Source organism: Pseudophryne corroboree, chromosome 3 (genome assembly GCF_028390025.1).
Source record: "Pseudophryne corroboree isolate aPseCor3 chromosome 3, aPseCor3.hap2, whole genome shotgun sequence".
Taxonomy (NCBI): domain Eukaryota; kingdom Metazoa; phylum Chordata; class Amphibia; order Anura; family Myobatrachidae; genus Pseudophryne; species Pseudophryne corroboree.
The window spans coordinates 624,853,203-624,866,300 of NC_086446.1; the positions used below are offsets into that span (position 1 = coordinate 624,853,203).

General features: G+C 44.0%; 1 protein-coding gene across 4 annotated transcripts in view; it reads left to right on the plus strand.

Annotated features, from left to right (window-relative positions):
* The window catches only part of PANK1 (pantothenate kinase 1), an 89,227-nt gene that overhangs the window by 28,175 nt on the left and 47,954 nt on the right, over positions 1 to 13,098 (plus strand). For 3 of the 4 annotated variants that reach the window (XM_063961683.1, XM_063961685.1, XM_063961684.1), the window contains exons 2-4: positions 819 to 1,171; positions 10,666 to 10,919; positions 12,419 to 12,595. In XM_063961683.1, the coding sequence (XP_063817753.1) occupies positions 819 to 1,171; positions 10,666 to 10,919; positions 12,419 to 12,595 (784 nt within the window). The other variant, XM_063961686.1, reaches the window with a different exon arrangement.

Here is a 13,098-nt window from a genome sequence, read left to right on the forward strand (position 1 = left end):
GGGTCTCATTATACAGTAATGAAAAAAATGGATTAGGAAAGTGGTTCTCAAACTCGGTCCTCAGAACCCCAAACACTTCATGTTTTTCCAGGTCACATGTGGATCTTTGAAATGTGACAGTTGGTTATACACCTATGCCCAGCTAGGTGGCCTGAAAAAAAAACATGAACTGTTTAGGGTCCTGAGGACAGAGATTGAGAATCTGTGGATTAGGATAATCTGGGAGTAGAGCGGAGACTAGCTTGTCAAGTGGGTGATGCAGGTCCGTCGCTGTCCCATGCTACTCTGCAGCTTCACAAAACTCCTATATTGTGGTGTGGAGCTGTGAGCTCACTCGTGGAACCCCAAGAATACAGGTGCATGGAGTAACCAATGGGTTTTTGCCACTCTACAGTGAAATGCTGCTTTCACTGGAAAATCCAACGCCTCCAGAAAGCCCCTAGTCCATGCACTTGCTTCATATTGGAAGCCCTTTCTTCTGCTAATCACTAGCCAAACTGTCAGTCCCAGTGTGAGGCGTTTCCTCCTCCTGGGACTGCCAGTCCAGGTGGCCATTAGCAGAAGCACTGCCATTGTGAAGCTGCCTGTGCACTAGCTTTACTTGGCGTCTTGGGGCTGCTGCCGACGCCGTCCTTAGAAGCTGAGTTTGTGCGTATGTGCTTTTTTTTTTTTCCTGACGAGAACCGCCACTTTTCCCAAGTTAGCAATCAGCCCTTGGTGAAATCAGCATTTCTGCCAGTGTTTATTAAGACTAATTAATTAGTGTCCTATCTAGAACGCACTTGTAAGGCTAATATGTATATTTTTTCTCTTTACAGCATTCCCATGGTTTGGTATGGATATTGGTGGTACCCTGGTGAAATTGGTTTACTTTGAACCGAAAGACATCACCGCAGAAGAAGAACAAGAGGAGGTTGAAAACCTAAAGAGTATAAGAAAATACTTGACATCAAATACAGCCTATGGTAAAACTGGAATCCGAGATGTCCACCTGGAACTGAAAAACATGACCATCTGTGGCCGCAAAGGCAATTTGCACTTCATCCGCTTCCCCACATGTGCTATGCATAGGTTCATTCAGATGGGGAGTGAGAAGAACTTTTCCAGCTTGCACACTACACTATGTGCCACGGGAGGTGGGGCCTACAAATTTGAAGAGGACTTCAGGACGGTATGTAGGATAAAGGGCACCATTTCACAAGTGGTCTGTTTAAGAAAGTCTCAGAGTCCAATACAAAGAAAACAACCCAAATAAAAGCACCTACACGCCAAAGTACAGTAAGAAGAAATATGGTAAAGAAGCATTACAATAGAATATTGTTATTTGAAAAAAATAACATGTAAATATTGTTTGACAATACAAGGAGTACATAAAACTCATACAAAATTCACACATCACATAAAGTACAGCACAGTAGTACATCCCACACAAGACACACACATTATGACAAGTAAAGCAAGCAGACCCTTGGAGAAAGGAGAACTCTTAGCATTTCTGAGTTTCTGATTACCCATTTATAGGAGTGTATTTGCCCTGTGTTGTCCATTCTGATCTAACACAAATATTATTGATCAATTTAAATCAAAGTTGTGTTTGCTGGGCTAAAACACACATGTGTTAACATTTAAATATATCAAAAATCATCTGTTAGTAAATATGTGTTACAGCCCCTGAAACTCTATATCGATTGACATCAATTTTCACAAATTAATAATCTATGGAAGATCGACCTTTAGTAAATATACCCCATGGAATAATTTAACCAATATGTTGATAGTGTACATATTATCAGTCCTTGTAGGAACATGCACAGAATTTACATGTCATACAGTTTATTGTATCATTGATCCCTGTTTATGCAATGCATGTCTGTGTAAATGGCATGCGAGCATTGGTTATCATAGAACCTATTAATAAGATAACACGATGAGATGTGGAAACAGAATACAGATAATACTGTCTGGTACAGGTATAAACGTACCTTCATGTTTTTCCTTCCAATTGTGCTTTTGCTCACACGTCCGTTTACACTATCATTACCTATTACATTCCTGAACATTTATTAGCATTTTATGGGTGGTATTCAAATGATATATTACGCCCAATCTCCTTTCTAAAGTGATCCCTGTTATCGTGCATATTGCACCCATAGTAATTAGGTTTAGCTGCATAAAGGGTTGGGCACCCTCGCTACCCCAGGGGTAGCGAACTGAAATGATTATACCACACCCGTCAGCAGAAACAGAACGGATGTGGAAGGGGTGAAAAGAATTGAATACCTCCCAATATGTCTTGTCCTGGGACACTGATGCAGTCATGACCAAATCAGGCATTACATTATTACCCCGGATAGATGGATAGAGGCGCGGGGGGTATTTTATGCACACCCTTGGGAGAGTTGGCATGGCCTCACAACAGGGGTGTGGTCTCAAAGGGAATGCCGTATGCGTATGAGGCAGAGGGTGACAGGTGAGAAAGGTTGATGCCGAAATAGTGAGGCAGTGGGTGACACCAGTTAATGGGAGACAGGGGGAGGCAGTGGGTGACAGGAGGAGAAATGTATTTCATATACTTGAAATACTCATGCAATATTAAATATATAAACATACAATGTATTATATAATCTTGCAAAGTCCACCTGTTTTGTAGATAGATTCCAGTGGCACATACTGCCCTGAATAAATGGTGGATATAAGTAGTGGGACATATATTTTCTTGGTGCTCAGAGTATCCCACTATAGCACTGTGCATTTATTTGTTAACTGTGATTTGTAAAAGATGGATCTTAGATCACTTACAGTACCTCTGTCGGTGCTGCAGGGGCCATCAGAGTGGTCTGGGTCTGGAGATGACTGGGAAGGAAGGCTTCTAGGGGGTCACCTGACCAAAGACGGCTGTGCAGCACTGTGGAGAATTATCCACAGCACGCGGTGGTGAGTAGCCACAGCTCACTCAGATCATGTCAGAAAGGAGGGGAGGGGACCCCCTCCTGGCCTCAGGCTGGACCGCCTCCTCATACTTTCTGACAGCCCTCTGTAATGAGTCCGTGTTACTCCTTTTTAGTATTGCTTGTAATGTTGGCTGTGGCCCCTTCATCACCGCAGGCCCCAGGTAGTTTCGCTGCTGCTGCATCGCTGCTGCTCTTTGTTTAACAAAAAAAGTGCAAGAAACAACGGAGGAGATGGGGGAGGATTTTGGGGCACGGGCCTGGCTGCCCCCCTTGGATCCCACTATGCCTGTATGCACAATAAAACAATTGCCAATTTAGGCTGTCCCCCATCCCTCTGTTACCCAAATAATTTCATAGGCTATCATGGTCCTGTCACAGGAGCTCCCTAAGTCATATGTTCTTAAGGTAAACCTCCCTCTACCAGTAAATTTATCATTTAATGTGTACACCACTCTGGACGGAAAGTGTTGATTTTCAGCCCCTGCTGCACCTAGTGCCTGTGCTAAATCCAGCCCTGATTGTTACCTGCAGCATGTAACACAATGCTATATAGACACATCACGTGTCTTCAGAGCTGCAGGGAGAATACAAATCCTAGCTGTACTATACATGCTGCCACTGTCTGCTCTGTTTAAGAACATTCAGCAAAAATGTAGCTGCATTGCTTCTTCTGTTTTAGCCCACTGTCCTGCTCATACATTCAGACTCGCCACGCAGGTCTAGCTCAGACCCCTTCTTCTTTGGGACTATGGGGGTAATTCTGAGTTGATCACAGCAGGAACTTTGTTAGCAGTTGGGCAAAACCATGTGCACTGCAGGGGAGGCAGATATAACATGTGCAGAGAGAGATAGATTTGGGTGTGGTGTGTTCAAACTGAAATCTAAATTGCAGTGTAAAAATAAAGCAGCCAGTATTTACCCTGCACAGAAACAAAATAACCCACCCAAATCTAACTCTCTCTGCAAATGTTATATCTGCCACACCTGCAGTGCACATGGTTTTGCCCAACTGCTAACAAAGTTCCTGCTGCAATCAACTCAGAATTACCCCCTATGAGTAGCAAACTGGACAGGCAGGGGTAGTAACAGAGGAAAATGAAATGTACGGAACAGACACAGACATGGAGAAAGGTAAAGGCAGAGAAATCTACAGACTGATCTCTACATTACTCTGTAGTGAGCTTAGTATTGCCTTTCTTTAACCCCAAGGCTTAACCCTATTAGTATAACCTATATGCTCGGACGCAAACCAACACGGTCTTGAAAGTCTGCAGAATGGAGTTTATTCATGCCTGAGAAATCTGTGTAGTTACATCTGTTAATTTCACACAAGTCCTCAGGTGGGTAAACAATATTTTACTATTTCCAATGCAGTATATTGATTTACATAAGTAAGAAACATGCCAAACTAGAAACATATTTCAGTTTAAGTGGCAAATTTATCAAGCTAATTCTGTCCTTTTAAATATGCGCAAATGGCTGTTTCCACTTGTTTAGAAACACAATTAAGTATCACTACTATGGAAGTAGATAGAAAGCCAGCACTCACAGGAGCCGTCCCCTATGGTTTCCACATGTTTAGAAACACAATTAAGTATCACTACTATGGAAGTAGATAGAAAGCCAGCACTCACAGGAGCCGTCCCCTATGGTTTCCAATCGACACAACATTAAGGTGTTAAAAGCTTTCCTGTGTTAGCATGTGTGTTCCCATGTAAGCGATACACACACCACAGATGATATTGCCACAATAAGCAGCTAAAGAATTTCAAGGGCAGATCACAATTTTTAATAAGTATCCCCATGATGGGCCTATTCTATTTTACCGTCCAGAGAAACGAGTGGTTGCGTCAGGCTTTTCAATTACAGCTCCTTTTCCTTCCATGGTAAATTGCCCGCTAATGCACGTTCAATAGAATTCAGGATAAGTACCCAGAGCCATGGGTTAACGCGTTTGTAGCACCCACGCCTAGGGCACTTACCGTAGATCTACTTTAAGTTCAGACTGCTGGATGATTGCGGGGTCTAATTGAATAGCCCAGGCAGATCAATTAGCCCAAGGTAATTAACTACAGCTAACTGAATCCGGCCCTAAGAGAGACTTTAGTACTACGTTAGGTTTAAAAGTATTGTTTGAGCAGCAATATTCATGTACATTTGCTGGAAATTCTAGACAAAACTTAAGGTCTCACAAGTTTCCTCCATCATTAAGAGGTAAATAAAAGTAAGTTAATGCAGGAATAGAGCAGTGATACTGTGCAGTGGTCAGTACTGATATGGGATGAAGATTTTTAGGTACAAATCTTTCAACTTGACTGTCTGTGGAATTTAGGGACAGTTGTAAACTTTGACATATACATACTTCCCAACATTTGGGAGTTGGGGAAGGCGTAACCGCAGCACACTGTGAGAGTGGAAACATCCATAGTTGTCAGCAGGGTTCAAAGTGAGCCATAACGGGGCGGATCTGCATTCCATCAGTTATATTTGGAGACAGAACCAGTTCCGCTTCCTCCGGCCTACCCAACCCAGGATGTCAGCCCGGCACCACAGGGAGATGCCAGGTGCTCGCTGAGATTTTGTTACCAGTGAGTGCCCAGATTCTTCCCCACAGCGGCAGCCGGAGGCAGGAGTTCACTCCTAAGCTCCGGCTTCTGGCTCCCGCAGTGTTCATGATGGGAGCAGGCAGCCAGTTCTGAGGAGCAGGCAGCCAGATGGATGGATGGTAACGGTCAGAAGCAAGAGCAGGATTTTTGTCTAAGGGTCACTACTATTGGGGCATTACCACTGGAGGCATTACTGCAGGGAGCATTACTACTGGGGGCACTACTACATGGGGCATTACCTCTGGGGGCACTGCTACAGGGGGCATTTTACTGGGGGTACTGCATAAGGAGCACCACTCCTGGGGGAACTGCATAAGGAGACCACTCCTGGGGGCACTGCATAAGGGGCACCACTACTATGGGCTCTGCATAAGGTGCACTACCACTAGAGTGGGCATTGCATAAAGTACACTACTACTGTGGGCATTGTACAAGGAGCACTACTGCTGTGGACATTATGTTATATGGGGCACTACTATTGCGAGCATTGTGTAAAAGGGGCACTACAGTGTGTCAGAACATGAAGGGATGCTACTATGTGGTATAATGTGAATTAGGGGCACTGTGTACGGTGTAATGTGATTGAGATTGTGCTGCTGTGTGGCATAATTTGAATTAGGTATACTAGTGTGTGAACACACCCCTTTATGGTTTAGACCACACCCCTTTTTGACCACACCCCTTTTTTTGGCATGCGCAGTCCCTTTATTGAATGAGCAGGGGGGGTTGAGTTTCACTACTTCTCTAGGACCACTTTAACCACTGGTTGTCAGGGCCACAACTTCTTATTTCTTAGTAAAAAAAAGGCCATTTTATTGCATACATCATGAGACTGCTTACATTGCATTTATTGCATACATATGATGTGACTGTCCCCTCAAATTTGTAATGTGCTGCTGAAATCACAACAGTAGGGAGCTATAAATGTATGTATGTAGAAAGAGTTATTCTTGTCACATGACATTCTGAATATCGATCCTGCAACAGGAGAGATACAGTGTTCAGTTTTGTTCATTTTTATTAATATTAAGGGGAAGAGAAAATATGCATAAAACTGAAGCATTTTTCAATGTATATTCATTAAAATAATCCTTTTGTCTTTATTTAAAAATCAGCCATCTCATTGCAGCCTGTTGCATAGCAACAACATTATCACGAGGCAGTGGAACCGGCCTATCTGGCTTATTGTATAATTACTAAACCTCTCAAAGAAATGTTTTGGAGCAGCCCTCATCAAACAATCTATTAAAATACAAGAATAACATTTTTGATGCATTTTGTGCGCCAAACATCTACACACCAGGCTGGGGGACACTGGACCATGGGATTGCATGTTGGGGGTGGAGCTGACTCTCAATTTAAACTGTAGCTTTAGAAGTAGGCTCATTGCCTCAACTTGGTGTGTTTAAGAGTCAGGTGTTTTGTCTGCCAAGCACCAAACTGGTTTTCTGTGCAGTTCTTATGTTCTAGCCGAAACTGGCTCTGCTACTTACAGCTGAGCTCTGCAGATTTATTTCCACAAGACTTCTGTCCACCGCACAGATTCTCTGCTGTTCTATTATAACGTGCATAACGGCAGTTGGACGGCTGCTATGCAGGCCATTGCGTGTTTCTCCACTCTGTCATCACTCAAGCCTATTCTATTGTTGGGCAACCAACACCACACAGAGGGTTAGCGTATTACGCTAGGGTGGTGGCTACCTCCTTGGCAGTGTGACAAGGGGCTTCGGCAGCAGAAGCCTGTCTTGTAGCTTCCTGCTCCTCTGTCACTTTGGGCATACTTGGAACTCTGGTCAGGCATCCTGAGCATTCCCCCCTTGGGGGCAGCTGTTGAACGTTCCATGGTCCAGTGTTCACCAGCCTCGCTGAAAGAAAAAAGAAGATTTTTGGTCACTTACCAGTGACTCCTTTACTTCCTCATGCTCAATTGTGTGAGGTTGGCTTCTTCACTTTCTTTTTCCTACTGGTTTGTTTGTTTGTTTGTTTGTTTGTTTGTTTGATATAACACTTTCACTGGTTTACTGCTACTCTTTTCCGGACTCTTTAAAAGACGTACTGGAATGCTGGGGTTGCAGGGGGGGAGGAGCCTACTTTTAAAGCTACAGTTTAATTTAAGTACCAGCTCCAGCCCCAACCTGAAGGTCCGTGGTCCAGTGTTCCCCAGCCTGCTTCAGAGAAAAAGGATTCAACTGTACAGGAAGTGACCAAAATCTTCTTATTGAGGTCTTGAGGGGATGTTTTTGAGTTGCACGTGTTTTCAGATACAGCCAAAACTTACAATTACAGTACAATTGTGTATACTTACGTTCAGCTAGAGAGTATACATGCAAGCTCACAGTCTTAGTTATAAATATGAAGATAACATTACCCCATTCATAAACAATGTAATTATTAGTTGTATACATGAGAGACTATAGTCATATTAATAAATGTGAACATTAAATTTGCCATATAAAATTGTATTACATTTCTTTACAAATCCAGTGGGAAGCTTTTTTTTGTGAAGTAGTCAAAACAGAATTGGCAAATAAGAAATCCAAATTGAGAGCCACAACTACTAATAATATAATCATCTCCTTTGATCAGCTGCAGGGATCAGTACAACAGCCAATCAGAAGTAGTTAAATATTGTTGCTGATGCATACTTACCTACTCTCCTGTAAGCTACTATGAGAGACTCCTTATTTTTTTGGGGTAGTCCTTTGCACCCCCGGAAGAGTGGACGGATCTCCCACATCCTGCTCACTTCCTAGTGAAACAGACGGTATGGGGATATAACACCGGGAATTGCATCTCTGTTTTGAGGTGATGGGGCTAAATGATGTGAAATAGTGCCATTTAGCCCTGCATTTTGCCACTAAGGGGGTGGGGTCTAAGGATGTGATAACCCAGCCCTGTCCCGCAAAATTGCCTGTGGCATCTCCTCTCCAAGTTTCTCCCATAGATGAGTCCTAATAAGTTGGCAAGTATGTACTGATGTCATCATCTTCTCCACATACAGTACAGCAGGCCTTCAGTACCGCAAAAGGCAGGCCCGGCGCTAGCCGCTCAGCAAAGGGATGCAGTGTAGGGAGGCGCCAGACTGGAGAGGCGTTCTCCCTGCTCTGCATCCCTCTGCTGAGCTACTGCTGCTGTCCCTGCTGCCGGCTGCTGTCACATCTATGACATGCAGCAGCGCCGGCAGCACAAGGCCTCCTCTCCCCCTCGGCGCCAGCAGCACAAAGCCTCCTCTCCCCCTCCCCTATGTGACAGTTCAGTGGCTGGGCGGGATCCGAAGGGAATAAGGGGCAGAGCTAGATGGGACCAGGTTGCAGCAGGAGGATGAGCTGCTACAGCTCCAGCCAGCCAGACTTCATTAGGTAAGTGCCTGGAAAGAGAGTGAGTTTGTGTATGTGTATACAGTATCTGTGTATGTGTGTAATGTATGTACAGTATGTATGTGTGTATGTATATATGTATGTGGTGTATGTGTAACTGCTGCATAATGTGTGTAAGCGTCACTGGTACAGGGGGCGTTACGTGTGTGTCACTGGTGCAGTGGGCATTACGTGTGTAAGCGGCACTGGTACAGGGGGCGTTACGTATGTAAGCGGCACTGGTACAGGGGGCGTTACGTGTGTAAGCGTCACTACTACAGGGAGTATTATGTGCGCTGTCCCTTTGTAAAGTATAGGAGGGCGCAAATTTATAGTTTGCAGGGGGGAGCCGAACACCCTAGCACCGGCCCTGGCAAAAGGTATGTTTTCTTAGAACAGTTACTGGAGATGCAACAAAAGTCTAATAAAGCTGTAACTTCAGGGGGCACAGGGTCGTTTTAACAACATTGTAGGCCATGGGAAAAGCAAAACACTGGGGTACCCTATGCACCCATCTACTGGAATAAATGAAAATCATAACTTACCCCTTCTGCGGTCATGCTTCCATACAGTGAATGATTGTCAGCACTCTGATTGGTGGACAACTCCAGTCATTTCACCAGTCAGCATGCTGACAGCCATTCACTGTCTGGTTGCAGGCTGGGAGGCAGGTAGAGAAAACTGTAACTCACAATCAGAGCGACTGGGCAGCATTCTCTACCTGCCTCCGAAGAAGCTCCAGCATCAGACTAGGGAACAGAAGACCCCTGGCCCAGTCTACCCTTGCTCAAAGGCTACTAGAATCATGGGGCCCCGAGCAGCTGCCCTGAGGGTGTGTGCTACATTTGGGGGTACACACCTTTGCTGTGCTCCTCTTAACCTCTCTCCATACTTAAGTTCCTGCAGGTCATTCCCCTCAGTCTCTGCTCCATGGCTGATGTAACTTCTGCATCCTCGCAGATCCCACTATCTTAGGCTGCAGAGCAATGCTTTTCCCTGGAAGATGATGCATATAGTTTTCCCAGTACAGTTCATAAATAACCATTCTGAGTATATCTCATAAGAGTTCCTGTCCCACATCAGCAGCTAATATGCAGGCATTTGTTTTCATTGTTTCACTTGCACAGTTTTAACAAAGCTATTTACTGATAGGTTGCTATGAAATAAATCCGCTCTGCAGCTTGGACTATTAGCATTGTAATCCAGCAGTTTAGCATGCTAATCAACTTGACAAGCATGTTAAAGAGCTGAGCCAGTATGCTAATCACGGCCGCAGCTACCTTCTAGCTCCACACCAGTGGGAAGGAATGTGGTGGAGCAGGACAGGGGGTGATACAGACACTTCTCCATATTATGCAGTTATTATACTAACATGCTTTCCCCTGTTCATCTACCAGTAAAACAAAGGTGGGGAAATAAGAGTGAATTGAATTTTTTGGGACTTTGAAAATCCTCTACTCAAAAAAGAGGTCCTTTCACAGAAGTGATAGTTCGCCTTTAAGACCCCTGACTAAACCGTTTATGGGTTGCATTTGGCTCAGAAAAAGTGCAGTGTATGGGAATATGGCATACTTTATGTTCTTTGTTTATATGTGATTTTCATTTTTTTGCTGTGCCATATCTAACTTGTACAGGAGGCCAAAGTTCTGTCTGATAGCTCTTTGCCCTTGCACTTGAAATACTTGTGTCCTCTTATCCTCTGCTCTACTTTCATCTGCTTATTCATTAACCTTATGTTTTCTACTTTTTTAGATAGCTGACCTCCAGCTCCATAAACTGGATGAACTGGACTGTTTGATCCAGGGCCTGCTCTATGTGGATTCCGTGGGGTTTAATGGCTGTCCGGAGTGTTACTATTTTGAAAACCCAACAGGCCCGGAGCAATGTCAGAAGAAGCCATACTGCCTTGATAACCCTTATCCTATGTTGCTGGTTAATATAGGATCAGGGGTCAGCATCCTGGCAGTATATTCTAAAGACAACTATAAAAGAGTAACTGGGACCAGGTAACTTGCTGTTTACTTTGTGTAAGATTATATAAACCCTATCATAGGTGCTCACCATGGAATACATACTAATTACCGGCTGTCATGATCTCGGCCACCAGTATGCCGGCAGCGGTGGCTCGCTGTGCTCACTACAGGTTATATTCTCGTGGATACCCATAGAGGGAGAAAAGCCTGTGGCGCCAGGATTCCGGCGGCAGCATTTCACCGCCTGTCGAGATTCCAGCGTTGGCATTGTGACCGCCGGAATCCCGACAGGCGGTCTGCTGATTGCCTCCTCTCACCACAGCTCCGGCTTACCGCACAGCTGTTTGATATGTGCATGCCATATGACGTATATGGTGATACTGTTATGTGTTCACCATCACCCTCTGAGCACCACTGGTCAGCTTGTGACAGGTGTGTCTTCCTTGTCACATTGGTGATTTTACTTCATGTACTAAACGCCAATTTAGAAATATATGTGCTCCACATCGCACAATATGGAGCATGGGCCGAGACAAAAGTCACTCCCTTACAGAATAATAAAAGTTTACATGGTGGAAAAAGGCAAAATTTGTGTATATTACATCTGTAGATGTTTAAACAATGTCAACAATAATGTGTGTGGATCACAATTATAATCTCATGAGGTTAGCTGCCTTACTTAGATAATGTCAGAAATACCAAAAAAATAAATAAATAAAGGCTGCCATTTGGGCTCGGTACCAGTGATAGTATGTCCACAGTGAGTATGTTACCCTTCCAATGCCGACACTGGGATCCTGCACTGGTTTACTGCTAGAGAAAAAGAAATGCAGGTGCACATTCTAATCACTAAGAACGCTGATTGTAAAAATACTTTTGATAAACCCTCAAAATTAACATTGAGTATAAGTGAAATGAAGTGAAGTATGTGGGCCCATGTACCACGACCAGGTGACCTCATTAGATTGGTCCCTAACATCTCCAATACTGTTGGTGCTTAGAGTGTGCATCAGCATTTTTCTTTCTCCAGTGTGCTACTAAAAGCCTTTGCATGGCAGCACCTCATAATATGCTTAGAAATAGCGTATGCAATCCAGTCGTCGTCAGCCCCCCCCCCCCCCCCCCCCCCGTTTTTTTGTTTTGTTACTGGTGTAATGCTACTTAGGGCATTGTAACCATGTGAGTGTTATCAATTTGAAAGTGATGGCGCCAATACGGTTAAAGTGCTGTAAATAGCATTACTCCCATGTCGGGATCCTGGAGCCAGCATTGTGAGGTTAGTAGTGAATTGATATGATGCAATGTCAAGGATGCAGTGGCAGCAACAAAATGGCTGCCTTAACTTTCTGTCTCTCCTGTGGTTTAGTGGCAATTCATGGAGTGGAACTGCTGCTTTGACATACAATACTAATAAACTGCCTACTGTATATAGAGTATATAAAATGTATATACAAGTATATAAAATGAGTATATAAAATGTTATACGGTGTGTCTATGGTCCTTTATTCACACATATTTGTGAATCTTTACAGCCTGGGAGGAGGAACATTCCTTGGTCTGTGTTGTTTGCTGACCGGTTGTGAAACATTCGAAGAAGCTTTGGAAATGGCAGCCAAAGGGGACAGCACTAATGTTGATAAACTGGTGAAAGACATCTATGGTGGGGACTATGAGCGCTTCAGTCTTCAGGGCTCTGCTGTTGCGTCTAGGTAATTCTGTGTTTGTTGTTTTCTATTTAGACCGTAGGTCTCTTTTATGTAGTGCCAAATGAGTGAGGGGCTGTAGGTATTAGCTCTGGTGCTGATTGTACTTTTGGGAAAATGGGGAAAGCAATTTATAAAAAAGGGAAAATGTAATACCTTTGTTTACACCAGCAAAGTCAGTGCCCATCAGCAAGGATATTGCTACGGGGCGGAGCACTTGCAGCTGGTACGCCTTAATAGGTGTATCTGCGGCCATCTCAGCACCCAAAGGCACAGCAAGTATGTGTACATGCCTTTATTGTTGCCCTATTTTGAAATGACACTTATAGTACTTCTCCTGTTCTACCTCCTTCATACATAGGTGTCTATTCATGAAACAGTGAAAAGTGTGGAGAAGTGAGCCAGTGGAGAAGTTGCCCATGGCAACCAATCAGCATTGAAGTAACATTTATAATTTGCATACTATACAATTGTGCGGAGCAGCTGATTGGTTGCCATGGGCAACTTCT